Source organism: Myxocyprinus asiaticus, chromosome 37, assembly GCF_019703515.2.
Source record: "Myxocyprinus asiaticus isolate MX2 ecotype Aquarium Trade chromosome 37, UBuf_Myxa_2, whole genome shotgun sequence".
Lineage (NCBI taxonomy): Eukaryota > Metazoa > Chordata > Actinopteri > Cypriniformes > Catostomidae > Myxocyprinus > Myxocyprinus asiaticus.
In genome coordinates, this window is record NC_059380.1 from 23,728,552 (window position 1) to 23,742,500 (window position 13,949).

General features: G+C 41.1%; 1 protein-coding gene across 3 annotated transcripts in view; it reads left to right on the plus strand.

The window, feature by feature from the left end:
• Positions 1 to 13,949, plus strand: part of LOC127428164 (tubulin polyglutamylase TTLL7-like) — a 136,456-nt gene that overhangs the window by 45,575 nt on the left and 76,932 nt on the right. For all 3 annotated transcript variants that reach the window (XM_051676301.1, XM_051676299.1, XM_051676300.1), the window contains exons 7-9: positions 1,043 to 1,259; positions 2,212 to 2,376; positions 6,452 to 6,610. In XM_051676301.1, coding sequence (XP_051532261.1) covers positions 1,043 to 1,259; positions 2,212 to 2,376; positions 6,452 to 6,610 — 541 coding nt within the window. The remainder of the gene's footprint in view (positions 1 to 1,042; positions 1,260 to 2,211; positions 2,377 to 6,451; positions 6,611 to 13,949) is intronic.

The window sequence follows — 13,949 nt, forward strand, 5'->3', positions numbered from 1 at the left end:
ATAATTACAATACAAAATTAATTATTACATTGTAAAACTATGATACTTTTAAACATTTCATTATTTATTGTGTGAAAATGATTTATGGCAATATTTACACAAATTACAACTATCCCTCTATTGTGGCATAATGATCACCACAACCTAAAATTCTGCCTCTAATAGCGTCTTTTCAAAACTTTTTGTCAGTGAAAAGCATGCTTAAGATGAGAAGAAAAAATGTTTAAGAAAAAATAAATGAAATATGATGTGAAAATAACAAAAAATGACAGATTTCTCCTGTGATGCATGTATGTCCACTGTTGGTCATTGTTAGCAGACAAGTTAAATAAGTCAGAGTGTAAAAGTGTGTTTTAAAGGATATTTTCTAAAAGCCCACAAGGCCAGAATAGATCATGGCTGAAGAAACATCCAGCAAACATTTTATGAGAGCATTCAGCTGTGATCCTGCTAGTGCCAAAATTCTACGTCTAATTGGACCAAGAATAAACCGGCAAATTTAGTTGCGATATTTATCAGCTGACATAGCTAGCAAATGAGCTGTGATGACCATGCCTTCCTTCAGTGACTCTGGGTCTTTGGAAAGTTGGCATCTCAAATGTTGGGGCCACATGCAAACCAGAGGAAGAGAAACATGTAACCAATTAAGCCAACACAGACCGAAAGCCGTATATTTTACCATCCAAACTAGTTTTTCTAAGGCCCCTTTGTTTGTAAATCACTACTTTTTAAACACGCATTTGAGTACGTATCGTCGTCTGTATACTATTAAGAGCAATGCACTGGAGACCTGCTCAGGCTCAAAACCAAAGGAAATAAATGATGGTGGGACTTGAAACAGACCACAATGTCTGGTCTTATTAACCTGGCCCTAGTCAGGGTCCAGAGACCGGTGATAGAGACAGCACCTTAATAAACCCACTCTCTCTGTTACACTTCAGAGGTTTGTATTCTTAACCAGCATAATAAAAGTTTCTAAAATATGTATGCAGCATATTTTTTGGGATGTTCGCAGATGGAATCTAATGAATTTCCTTTCCAGGATATCTCTGATTCGGAACTATGAAAAGCTCCCAGTCCAAGATCACTTCATTGTGCAGGAATATTTAGACAAGCCCTTCCTCATGGAGGGATACAAGTTTGACCTGAGATTCTACATCCTCGTCACTTCCTGTGATCCACTGCGTGTCTTCCTCTACAACGATGGCCTGGTGCGAATGGGCACAGAGAAGTACCATGCACCCAGCGAGTCAAACCTGGTGAGCTGGGACATTTAATGCTTTATGACGTCATCAAAGCGATGTGAAGATTTTAGGCCTATGCAGTATATGTACTCAACACTTGTACATAATTGATATAATAGACATTAGTCAGAGTTCTCAAGACAAGAGACGGAAGAGACAAGTGACATTAGTCCATTCAATGGCTCACATTCATGATACACAAGTGAATTTCTGTATAAATCATTGTTAAAATGTTTTGTACGTAAATCGGTGCATGAAACAATTTTGGTAATAATGGTTTTTCAAACAACTTGCTCAAATTCAGCTGGGCATCAATGCAACAGTTTAAATAAGAAAAGCAAAGCAAAAATTATAGTTATAGTTACGTGATTCTATGAGACCAAGTTGCGTATTTTGCAAATGAGGCCCATAATGTCATATTACTTTGTTGTGTTCAATCGCTCAGCATTGAAAAAGTTGTATTTTAAATGTTTCTGAAGCAGGGTTTTCAAAACCCATAAAGGTTTGTGATGGAACTGCATGGGGTTTGTGAGATTTTGATAGTATGCCAATGATTAAATAAATTGATATACAGTAAAAATTTATATTTTTAAAGATGATTAAAATTAAAATGATCAAAATAGATCACTTTCACGATCTTATAAAAATGATTAAATCTGTTTTTTTTTAAATAATTGATCATTTGCAAATAACTTGTGTTGTGATGTTGTGAAATATATTGAAAAGTTAACAAAAATAAATATCAGTATAGTCTTGTAAATATTTGAGATCATAGGGGTTCAGCCAACAAAAAAGTTGGGGAACTCCTGGGCTAGTGAATTGACACCCAGGTATGCAAGAATATGACATGTTGAATGGATTGTATTTGCATCCTGTTTGTTTTGTTTGTTAAATATGGCATTTACTCTGTCTACAGTCTTTAATTTCAACCACTAATGGACCTGATTTGTATTTGTTTTTCTTTCAGAACCAGCTGTACATGCACTTGACCAACTACTCTGTCAACAAACATAACGAGAACTTCGAGCGAGACGAAACAGTAGACAAAGGCAGCAAAAGATCCATCGGTTGGTTCACAGAGTTCCTCCGAACAAATGATTACGACGTGGCCAAATTCTGGGGCGACGTATCAGTGAGTTTGCATTTTTTCTATGTAAATCCTTCACTATTTGTTGATGCTGTTTTTCTCTTGCCTTTTACTTCTATTTTTTATCCTTTCATCAGCCTCACTGGCTCCAGTTTCTTAATTTTCTCATTTTCCCTTAGAAAACAAATCTGTTTCCTGTCAGTGTGGAAGCAGTGTGACAGCTCTGCCCTTATCTTCCCCCTCTTTGTTTGCACTGCCTCTGTCTCCTTGCTGTCCACTTCTCTCTTTTGACTTCATCTCATTCCTGTATCTTTTAGAATTTTTAATTCATCCATGCTTTGTGTTTGTTGACGTCTTTGCCTTGTGCATGCAGAAGGGTTTTGTAGGGAAGAGGCGAGAGTGTCAGGATCCAAACGTAGAACTTTTATTTAAACAAATAGAAGCGAATACAACTCTGAAGGAATCTTATGAAGAAGGTAACACAAACATAACAGCAGTATGCTGGTTACCAAAGCGGTACATACAAACATAACAACAAGGACCGACAAAGGAACCAGGAACAAGAGGGCATATATACACAAGGGCTAACAAGATGACGAGGAACACCTGTGATACAATTAGGACAAGGAACTGAAGACAGAGACAATGGAGGGAAACAAAGGAACTTTCAAACTAAGTGTCCTTGTAAATTTCAAATTAAGAGTCCTTGGGGAGAAAACATAATGACGAGATGTGACAGAACTCCCCTCCTTAAAGGGTGGCTCCTGAAGCCCAAAAAAGAAAAGTGACCATAGTCCAGGGCAGAGCCGGTGGCCAGGGAAGTGGCTCCAGGAAGGGAGCGGGGTCTGGCGGTTTGGTTGGTGACTCCAGAAAGGGAGCAGGGTCCGGGTGGCGACTCCAGAAAGAGAGCGGGGTCCAGTGGTTTGGGTGACGACTCCAGAAAAGGGATGGGGTCCGGAGACCAGGGAGGTGGGTCCAGGAAGGGAGCGGGGTCCGGAGGCCTAGGCTTCGGAACAGGGCCCGACAATGCAGAGTGGCATGTTGGAATCACAGGGGGTGGGGCTGCTGGGGTTGCAGAAGGTGGAGACTCAGGGGGCGGAGCTTCCAGGGATTGAGGCTCAGGAGGCAAGGGCTCAGGGGGAGGAGTGGGCGGAGCCGCTGGAAGAGGAGTCTCAGAAGAAGGCTTGTAGGGCGGAGCCGTGGAGATCTTCGGAGGGCGGAGCTGTGGAAGGCTTGGGGGGTTTGGGGGTCAAGGCGGCCTGGAACTAATGCGCTCTTTCTGGGACAGACAAGACTTCAGGCTCTAGCTCTGGGACAGACAAGGCTTCAAACGCTAGCTCTGGGTCGGCAGAGGCTTCAGGAATTGGCTCATTGACCGTGGCAGGCGTGGGCACTGGCTCGTTGACCGTGGCAGGGGAATGGCCTCCATGGCTGTGGACGCTGGCAGTGGCTGTGGATGCTGGCAGCAGCTGTGGACGCTGGCAGTGGCAAGGGGACGGCCTCTGTCGAGGGAGTCTCCCGGACCACTGGAGCTGAGAGCAGAGGGGCCTCTGTCGAGGGGGTCTCCGGAACCACCGGAGCTAGGAGCAGAGAGTCCTCCGTCGAGGGGGTGTCCGGAGCCACTGGAGCTGAGAGCAGAAGGTCTGCCTTTATGATTTCAGAGAGAAAGTCTTGGAGACAGACGATCACAGTCCAAAGGGACCAGTTTCCTCACCTGGCCATTGAGTCCCAACCAGAAATGGTCCCTTGGGAAAGCTGCTCAAAAAGTTCTGCTGGATCCATTTTGCTGGTTGGCCCTTCTGTCAGGGTTGTGAGTCAGGATCCAAACGCAGAACTTTTAATTATAAACAAACAGAAGCGAATACAACTTTGAAGGAATCTGATGATGAAGAAGAAGAAGAAGAAGAAGAAGAAGAAGAAGAAGAAGAAGAAGAAGATGAAGGTAACACAAACATAACAGCAGTATGCTTGTTAACAAAGCGCTACATAGAAACATACCAACAAGGGAACCAGGAACAAGAGGGTATATATACACAAGGGCTAACAAGATGATGAGGAACACCTGTGATACAATTAGGACAAGGAACTGAAAACAGAGACAATGGAGGGAAACAAAGGAACTTTCAAACTAAGGGTCCTTGTAAATTTCAACGTAAGAGTCCTTGGGTGGGGGGGGGGGTGGACATAATGATGTGACATGACTGCAGGCTTTGATATTGTGTTACGTGCATGCTTTGAAGTAAGTTATACTATTACTAGGGTTGTCAATTAATAAAAAATGTTAAACAAATTAGTTACATGATATGCCGATCAGTAGATCAAATTAATCTCATATATTAATATTTGCTGATAAAGGCCCCTCCCTAAAAATGTATTCAATATATAATGAATAAATATAGAATAGAATAGAATAGAATAGAATAGAATATATTTCAAAATATTTGAATATTTGATCATTTATTGTGGTAGGCAGGTAAGGCATTGATTAGACAATACAAAAAGTGTCTTAAGAAGACAATATATTGTTTATTTCCATATGACTGAACATAAGCCTATTATTGGTCTACAGTCCAAAACAATCCATATTGCAACTGAATTCGTAAAACCTGTCCGAGGTAGACTTATTATAAGGGCCTTTCAAAGGACTCGTGTATGTATATATGCATCAGACGGACAAATTTAAGTGTCTCTTTTTGGCTGCCTTGTGCTATTAACAAAGGGGTTTTTTGGACGCTGTGTTAATTTAAAGTGATAGTTCACCCAAAAATGACAATTCTCTCATCATTTACTCACCATCATGCCATCCCAGATGTATATGACTTTCTTTCTTCAGCAGAACACAAACAAAGATTTTTTCAGAAGAATATCTCAGCTCTGTAGGTCCATACAATGCAAGTGAATTGTGATCAGAGCTTTGTAGCTCCAAAAATCACATAAAGAAAACACAGAAGTAATCAATAAGACTCCAGTGTTTAAATCCATATCTTCAGAAGCAATATAATAGGTGTGGGTGAGAAACAGATCAAAATGTAAGTCCTTTTTCAGTCTAAATCTCCATTTGAACTTTTTGGGTGAACTATCCCTTTAAGCGCAATTTAAAACTCACAAAAACACAAAATTTAATAAAACTTGAATAACACGTGAAACTTAGAAAAAAGACATTGTAAGTGCATTGGTAATGTTTTTCTGTTTTTTCTTTTTTTCTCATATTTTTATTAACAGAATGTTTTAATTAAAGTAATTTAATTATGATGTGTCGTGATGTATATTTTTCATCTTGTCTTCGTTATCGTAGGCAAAATCATAAAACACTTTATCAATGATCAGATTTGTCAGTAATTTTGTTGACAAGATGAACACTTCTTGTAATCCAGTGGCTGGACATTGGCTTACAGGCCTTGATATTAAAGCCATCCTTATTTATTAAAATAATTTCTCTGATGTTTAAGCCGAGAATAGTCCTGGGAACTATTGTTAAAACCTCATTCATGTGTCAAAACAGATATGGATGAACACTTTCAATCTAGTGTAGGACACACACCAAGACACACACCTCCTTCTGTTCTCTCTGGAGGAGTATCCATGCTGGGTTCTAACCTGTTTCTCCGTATCTATACCTTTGGGGTCTGCAGGACACTGTGCAAACGCCCGCCTGTTATCTCGCCCTCATACTTCAACACAGTCTCTGTTTAATCATGCAGTGAGACCACCGGCCTGCCAGAGCTCTGATAAGGGTGGTCTGCTCCTGTTTTTCTGCGCTCTGTCCCTGTTTTTCCTGTAGCATGCTGTCAGTCTTTGACCAATCATGTGTCTTCTGGGAGCTGGGATTTTAATGAGTCCCTCATATGGACTGTTTGCACATGCAATGAGATTTTACAAGCACATCCTCATTGAGAGTTGCAGTTTTTGCGATTAGAGCAATTCAATGGTTCAGAGAAGTGAACTTAGTTCTGAGAAAAGGCCCAGCACCATATGTTTGCAGATGACATTTTTGTTTTGATATTTGTTCTACTGCAATGAAATGCATGCATTATTAAGTGAGACGCAAGTATCCAAACGTGTTCAAATGCTCTTTGGGGCCAATGTATAACCGCAGAATGTCTTATGTATGCTTTTGCAGGAGCTGGTGGTGAAGACCCTGATAGTGGCCGAGCCGCATGCCCTCCACGCTTATCGTATGTGCCGTCCGGGACAGCCACCAGGGAGTGCCAGTGTCTGCTTCGAGGTGCTTGGATTTGACATCATCCTGGACCGCAAACTCAAGCCCTGGCTGCTAGAGGTCTGTTTTCACAGAACACCTTCCTCCTCTCAATTAATCTATCAAAAGTCCCATTTCATTTTACTACTCAAGCTAAACTACGAAAACAAGGTCCACCCAAAAGTCCAGTTTTTTCAATGGCAGAAGCCCAAGACTTAAATTTAAATTGCTCTATTTATCAATAATCAATTGCTCTTAAATGGGGACAGCATGTCAAAAGGAATTGTTTTTTTAGAGGTAAAGCTATACCAAAATATCAGGTAGGTTTATAAAGTGGCCTCTAAAGTATGTTTATAATGTGTGAATGTTTATGTTGGACAGAGGGAGAAAGGTCTTGCTGGCTGATTCTGGATAGTCCCAAAACCTAGTGAGCTAGGGTCTATTCCAAAACCTAGTGAGCGTTCTCCAGAGGCAGCATTTTATGACATCATAGGCGCGCTCCTGACGCAATGGCTGTTCCAAATCTTGATCTTAATTATTCTGCCTTGTAAGATATCTCGTTTTGGCCAAATTCTAAGGTAGCATCATATGCATCCTTCTCCGGGTAGACGATCCCAGAATGCACTGTGATGAGCTCGGTGGAAAAATAAATTCAAGATGGCGAATGAAACAAGATAAATTTAGATTAGAAATATACTTATTATCCATTCAATACTTAAAAGTAGCGATAAATAACAGTTTAATTTGATGCAAAACCGTCTATTTTACCCAAAATGTGTGTGTCGTGCATATTTATGCTCATTAGAGTTAGCCTGCCACTCACACTTTACCAAAGTTGTGTTGAGAAATACTATATATATGAAGAGACAAAAACTATTGTGCAACGAGTAGCCCTATTTACAGTAAATCTGAAAAACGTATGATATAGATTGATAATCATCGGGAAACTTTTCTGACTATCGATGCATGAAAAAGTCATCGATCCCAAGCCTGACAATAATGCATTAAGTTTGTAGGCAATAAGTAAGGGATAAAATACAGTCAGCCGGTTGTCAACGCAAAATAAACACCGACAGGGTGATCAGGACAGGTCTGGTATCACCCTGAAGGGGTTTATTTTGTGATAACAACCAGCTGGCTGTACATTGTCCCACTTATTACATGGCTACTAACCAAATAAATAAATAAATACATGGACATATAATATTGATTTGTGTTGAAATTTTTTAATTTGAGAATTACACCTGTGATGCCTAAAAATGCTCTTTTGGTAGGCAGCTCACTAGATTTTGGAACCATGGAGTGGTTACTGGTTTTTCCTGATTTAGACAATTTAATTTATCTTCGTCATGCTAAAAATGTCTGGGGTTTTGAGTCCTTTTGTTCACCTTTCACCGTTTAAAGCAAAACTTTCCATTTAATCCGGTGACTCTCATTGAGAAATTATTCTCATTACTAAAGAGGCAGTTGTTTATGTATCCGTTTTTGGAAATCCAGGGTTCGGTATTTTTTGGTTCTGTTTCCCATTTTAATTTGCTTTAGCGGTGGTGTTTTTCAATTTTGGTTGACAGTCCTCTAAACAACATTTTCCAGTCATTCCTGGTGTGGTCATCCTTTAACTCTACAAACATAAAATGATTGCACTGGCTGTGCCACTCCACCATCTGTTTTTCATGGTGATTACTTAATTTAAAACATCTCTTATGGCAACTACAATTTTGGGCGAATTACAGAGACACTAAACATTTGTAAGGCTTATATCAAGGTGAATGTCAAATTTGTGGATTTTTTGGCTAGGGGAGCGTGGCTGCCTTGTGTATTTCAAAGTCTAAAGTGAGGGTCCTGTCCAACAGCAAGGATGAATGCTCAAATTGCAGCGTGTTCAGGACTGACGTTCAGCATAAACACTGGGCTGAGTTTGCTTACACCACACACCAGAGCGAGAACAGACTCTTTTTCCTCTCTTTCCTTTGTTCAACAGACACGCTGCAGAAATGTAGGTCAGTACTGCAGGTTAAGATGGTTAGGATGCAGGAATGCTTCCGTTCTTACATGAGGGGTAATGTGCAGTTTGCTCTTCCTGAAAGTTCCATGTCAGGTTTTCGGGATTGCCTGCACTTCTGTGATGCAGTTAAAGTGTGACCTAAATCTTTAACCCAAACTTCTGGCTGCAGCCTCCCTCTTACCAGCCGGTTCTAGGATGTAAAAGGCTTGGGGATGATTATTTTGTCATGTTGTTAAACCCCCTCAGAATAATTTGTACTTTTTAAAGAAATGTAATTTTTTTGGGCTTTTTGCAACTGTTCTGATATTTACATTTTCTAATTTGCACTTAAAAAAAAACTTGAAACTGATTTTTTTTTACAAATTTATTTTGGCACTTTATTAATAGAGACAATAGAGAGTGGATAGGAAGCTGTGGGAATTGGAATACATTGCAAGCTGGATTAGAATCTGCACCCCCCCCCCCCCCATGAGCACCACACAATTTGCAATTGAAGCTGTCGATTTAATGCATTAATTCAACTTGTTAAAAAAATTAACACAGTTAATCATGACATCTGACCATACGTAAATTCCATAATAAGAAAATTTCCTTTCAACAGAGCTTTAAGTATCACCTTAATGTTTTTACGAGCAGGGGGCAGTCAGTGCAACTCCAGCTGTACAGGAAACAATTTGACAGCTGTTCAAAGAAAGTTTCTTAAGACAGCAACTTAAAGGAATATTTTGGGTTCAATACAAGTTAAGCTCAATGGACAGCATTTGTGGCATAATATTAATTACCACAAAAATAAATTTAGCCTTGAACCTCCTTTAAAAAAAAAAAAAAACCTCTGGGTTACAGTGAGGCATTTACAATGGAAGTGAATGGGGGCCAATTTTGTATAGCCACAAGACATAAACAATATGCATGTAAACATGATTTTAGTGCAATAACATCACTTACTAACCTTTTCTCTGTAAAGTTATAGCCAATTTTACAACTTTGTTGCCATGATGATGTACTGTCAACAAACCCTAATACCCCAAAATGACTGTGAAAACGACTAACAACTTTACAGCTCAAATAATACATGCGTTTTAACAGAAGAATTAATTTGAGTGCTTTTATAAAATTATTAGCTTCACAGTTCTGCCTTGAAACCCTCAAAAAATTGGCCCCATTCACTTCCATTGTAGTGCCTTACTGTAACCGTGATTTTTGCTTTTTTTTAAAGAAAAGGAGGGTGTTAAAATAAATTTTTGTGGTAATCAACATTATGACACAAATGCTGTCAATTGAGCTCAACTTGTATTAAACCTGGAATATTCCTTTAAAACTGCATTTTAACCAGTGTCTTACAAACGCTGCAGTTTTGGCTAGAGATGCTAAAAACCACTGTAACGGGATGCAACCACAGTGAAATGTGTAACAAATATAGCGCTGACAGAACACAAGAATGCATGATTAATTCAATTGATTAATCGGCATATTATGTAGTAATTTGATTAAAAATTGTATCGATTGACTGCCCTAATTAGCATGGGATCATTTCGCAGGCCGTCATGACCACCATAGCTCAACATGTCAGGAGAACTAGCACTAACCACTAGGTCACAATTCACAGCTTTTATTTAATTGTTGTTTTAAGCTGAGTCATTGGAAGTTTGTCGCAGGCTTTTAGGAATGTCTGGTAGTGATGGAAGTTCTCTGGCAGTTTCCCGGCTTTGTGTGCGTCCCTGCAGGTTTTGGGAGGAGAACACAAACTGTGGTGGTAGACGCAGTCGTTCAGCCTCAGTGCTAATGATCCCTCAGTGCTACTAGCAGCCCGCCACAAACTCCCATCAATTAACATCCCACAAGCTCCTCACCGAGGGTGAAAAAAGCTGTTTGTTTTTCACGCTACATTTACGGAGCGAACATTTATTTCCGAATTCAAGTGATTAGTCAAGACACATATCCACACTGTAGCGTTTGACGGAGAGAGGCAGGAGGTGTGATTTTCTGCTCTCTGTTCTCTTATGAAAGTTTCAATGCCGACTGTCGTAATCTTTAGCTGATAAATATTAGGAATGGTCCGCCACTGCTCCTCCATTTAATTTATATTTTGATGGCTCATTCTTATCAGATATTCTATGAAATGTATTTCTTTCATGCAGAAATTATTATCTGCTGCAGATGCAATAAAAAAAAAGATTGCCCCCTTATTTGACCAAGAAATGACATAATCTTCTTTATTTTCTTTGCTTATCAACAGCGTTGTTCATGTTATTTCCAGGTTATTTTTCTTCTTAATTACAAATGAGGCTGAAATGTCAGCAGGGGTTTTACAATACCTCTAAAACTGACAAAACACATACATACACAGACACACGTAACAGAGAGCTTGTGTTCTTAAAGAACCCCAAAAGGGAGAGTAGAAGAGAAAAATGCTTAAATAAACATCATAATGCATTCACACACATTCAGCGCACAAATGATAAAACCAACACTACGCTAACTAAAAAAACACCTTCTAAAATGACTCTAACTCACAATTTCAAACACACAGTAAATGCACATTATTAAAACTCCAACACTAACGCACGCACCCAAAAACACACATGATTAAAAGACCATCACACTAAGTGCCCTATTTTAAGAGTGCTAGTGCTTAGCCCAGCGCTATGCCATAAGTCATAAGCGCAAAGTCAGTGGGCATGACCATGAAGTTTTGGTATTTTTGCGCAAGCATGTGCTAAGTCTAGGCGCAAGTGGGTTTGGCAAAATTGTGCATGCAGTACGTTAAATGGGCTGGAGCAGTATAGTTCTTAGGTACTTCTTCGGTTATTGAACCGTCTGTGACCTATTTAGTCCATTCCCTCAAGCATCAGCAATATAAACAAAGACTGCACATTCATAAAAAGTGCAAATTGAATGGATGCAGTGAATTAGAAGAATAAAAATATGGACACGCTCTTTTATATGCTTAGAAAAGGTTATTCTCTTCAGGATTTGGATGTACGCTCCTTTAAATTATAGAGGATGTAAGTATTATTAAGAATTTTCATCTACTGACACAAATCATGGCTATTATTAATAGTGATTGTATCAGCACGCACTTCACTTCTACCAGTCGATTTTGATTTCGAACAATTAAATTCATTTATTGAAACGTAAAAATAAATAAAAAATCATTTTACTGTCCAACTTCTTTCATCGTTATCTTTTGCAGTGACTTAAAAATCACTCTATGACAAAAGGTGGAAAAATACCAATCCAAATTAGATCATAAATACAGTTTTGAATATAAACATAATAAAAATAATTGACAAATAATCCTTAATTAGTTTAACACAAATCTCATAATATTTTGTTTCATAAGACGGCTACAACACGATTGTCAGCGACATAATTTGATGTTCCACTATATTTTTAGAGTTTGGACATGAACTGTATTACCACCTGCTGGTGGTATCTTCAAACTGCAAATGTAGGAACTGAATTTAGACTTTGCGCTGAAAACAGACCTGCTTTTGAAATGTCTTAGCGCAATGACCTATTTCTCAGGAAAATAACAAATTGTGCTTTGTGCCACTTCATTAACATACTGTACAATACACCCACCGTTTGCTCGCACACACCCACAGATAGCAGAAACACTCCCACCCACGCAGCACTTTGCACTGGTACGATAATTGAATTAGCGCTCTCATGAAAATTGGATAAGACGTAGCACACGGTCGTTGCATTTTGCGCACTCACGAAAACAGAGCCCTAATACTCAACAAAAACACTCATCTGTAATAGATATAGTAACATTCACAGCAGAAAACAAAAACACATTTAAAATTACTCTAAAAACACACACACACACACACACACACACACACACACACACACACTCACACACACACACACATGTTGGTGCGGCTATCCTTATGAGGACTCTCCATTGACATAATGATTTTTATACTGTACGAGCTATAGATTCTATCCCCTAACCCTACCCCTAAACCTAACCCTCACAAAAACAGATCACTGTGTGCCTCGTAGCCAACGCACCAGGCCATCGCGTAACCTTCCCCAATGCTCCTACGAGCGTCGAACGGTCCCCCGTACCTGGGGATAAGTCGACTGCCCAAAAAAATGGGGACAGGCTAGCCCAGCCGTGGCCTCTTCTCCTCTTTTTTCTCCCCAAAAAGAGTGGAAATCGTTAACTGACTGGGGGCCATAAGTGTCCACGTCAGGGGTGTGTCACTCCCAAGGGGAAGACACCGTGGAGACCACACCCCTCTGAGCGTAATCCATCATGACAGCACGTCCACCGTGGTGTTGAGGTCACCCGGGATATGAGTGGCTCGCAACGACTTGAGGTGCTGCTGACTCCAGAGGAGGAGACGGCGGGCGAGTTGCGACATGCAACGGGAGCGTAGGCCGCCTTGGCGGTTGATGTACGCTGCCATCGCCTTGTTGTCCGTCCGGACCAACACATCCTTGCCCTGGATCAACGGCCTGAGCCTCCGCAGGGCGAGCAGCACTGCCAGCAACTTGAGGCAGTTGATGTGCCAACGCAGTTGCGGGCCGGTCCAAGAGCCGGGGAGAGCTTGCTCTTTTTCCAGTTGACCCAAAGCCCTAGCCAGCTGAGGTGCCTGAGCACCAGATCCCTGTGCGCACATAACAAATCCCGAGAGTGAGCTAGGATTAGCCAGTCCTCGAGATAGTTGAGGATGCGGATGCCCACTTTCCTTAGCGGGGCAAGGGCTGCCTCTGCGACTTTCGTGAAGACGCGAGGGAACAAGGACAGGCCGAAGGGGAGAACTTTGTACTGGTAAGACCGGCCCTCGAAAGCAAACCGCAGGAAGGGTCTGTGTCGAGGCAAAACCGAGGTGTAAAAGTACACGTTCTTCAGGTCTCTACCGCCGTGAACCAATCTTGATGACGGACGCTCGTTAAAATGCGTTTTTGCATCAGCATCTTGAACGGGAGTCTGTGCAAAGCCCGCTTTAGTACTCGCAGGTCCAAGATTGGCCGCAACCCACCGCCTTTCTTTGGTACGATGAAGTAGGGGCTGTAAAACCCCTTCTTCATCTCGGCTGGAAGGACAGGCTCTATCGCACCCTTCCGTAGAAGGGTAGCGATCTCCACACGCAAGGCAGCGGCGTTCTCGCCCTTCACCGAAGTGAAGCGGATGCCGCTGAACCTGGGCGGGGGCCTGACGAACTGAATTGTGTAGCCGAGTTGGACGGTCCGGGTCAGCCATCGCGACGGGTTGGAAAGCGCAAGCCACACGTCCAAACTCCAGGTGAGGGGGACCAAGGGGACAATCGCGTCGGACGTACCGGCTGGCTGGAGCCTGAGGCGCCATGTTGAGGGGGCTGGAGGGGGGAACAAATTGTTTGTGACAGATAGGGAACAAATTGTTTCTTCCATTGTCTTAATGGGTCAATTCTGACC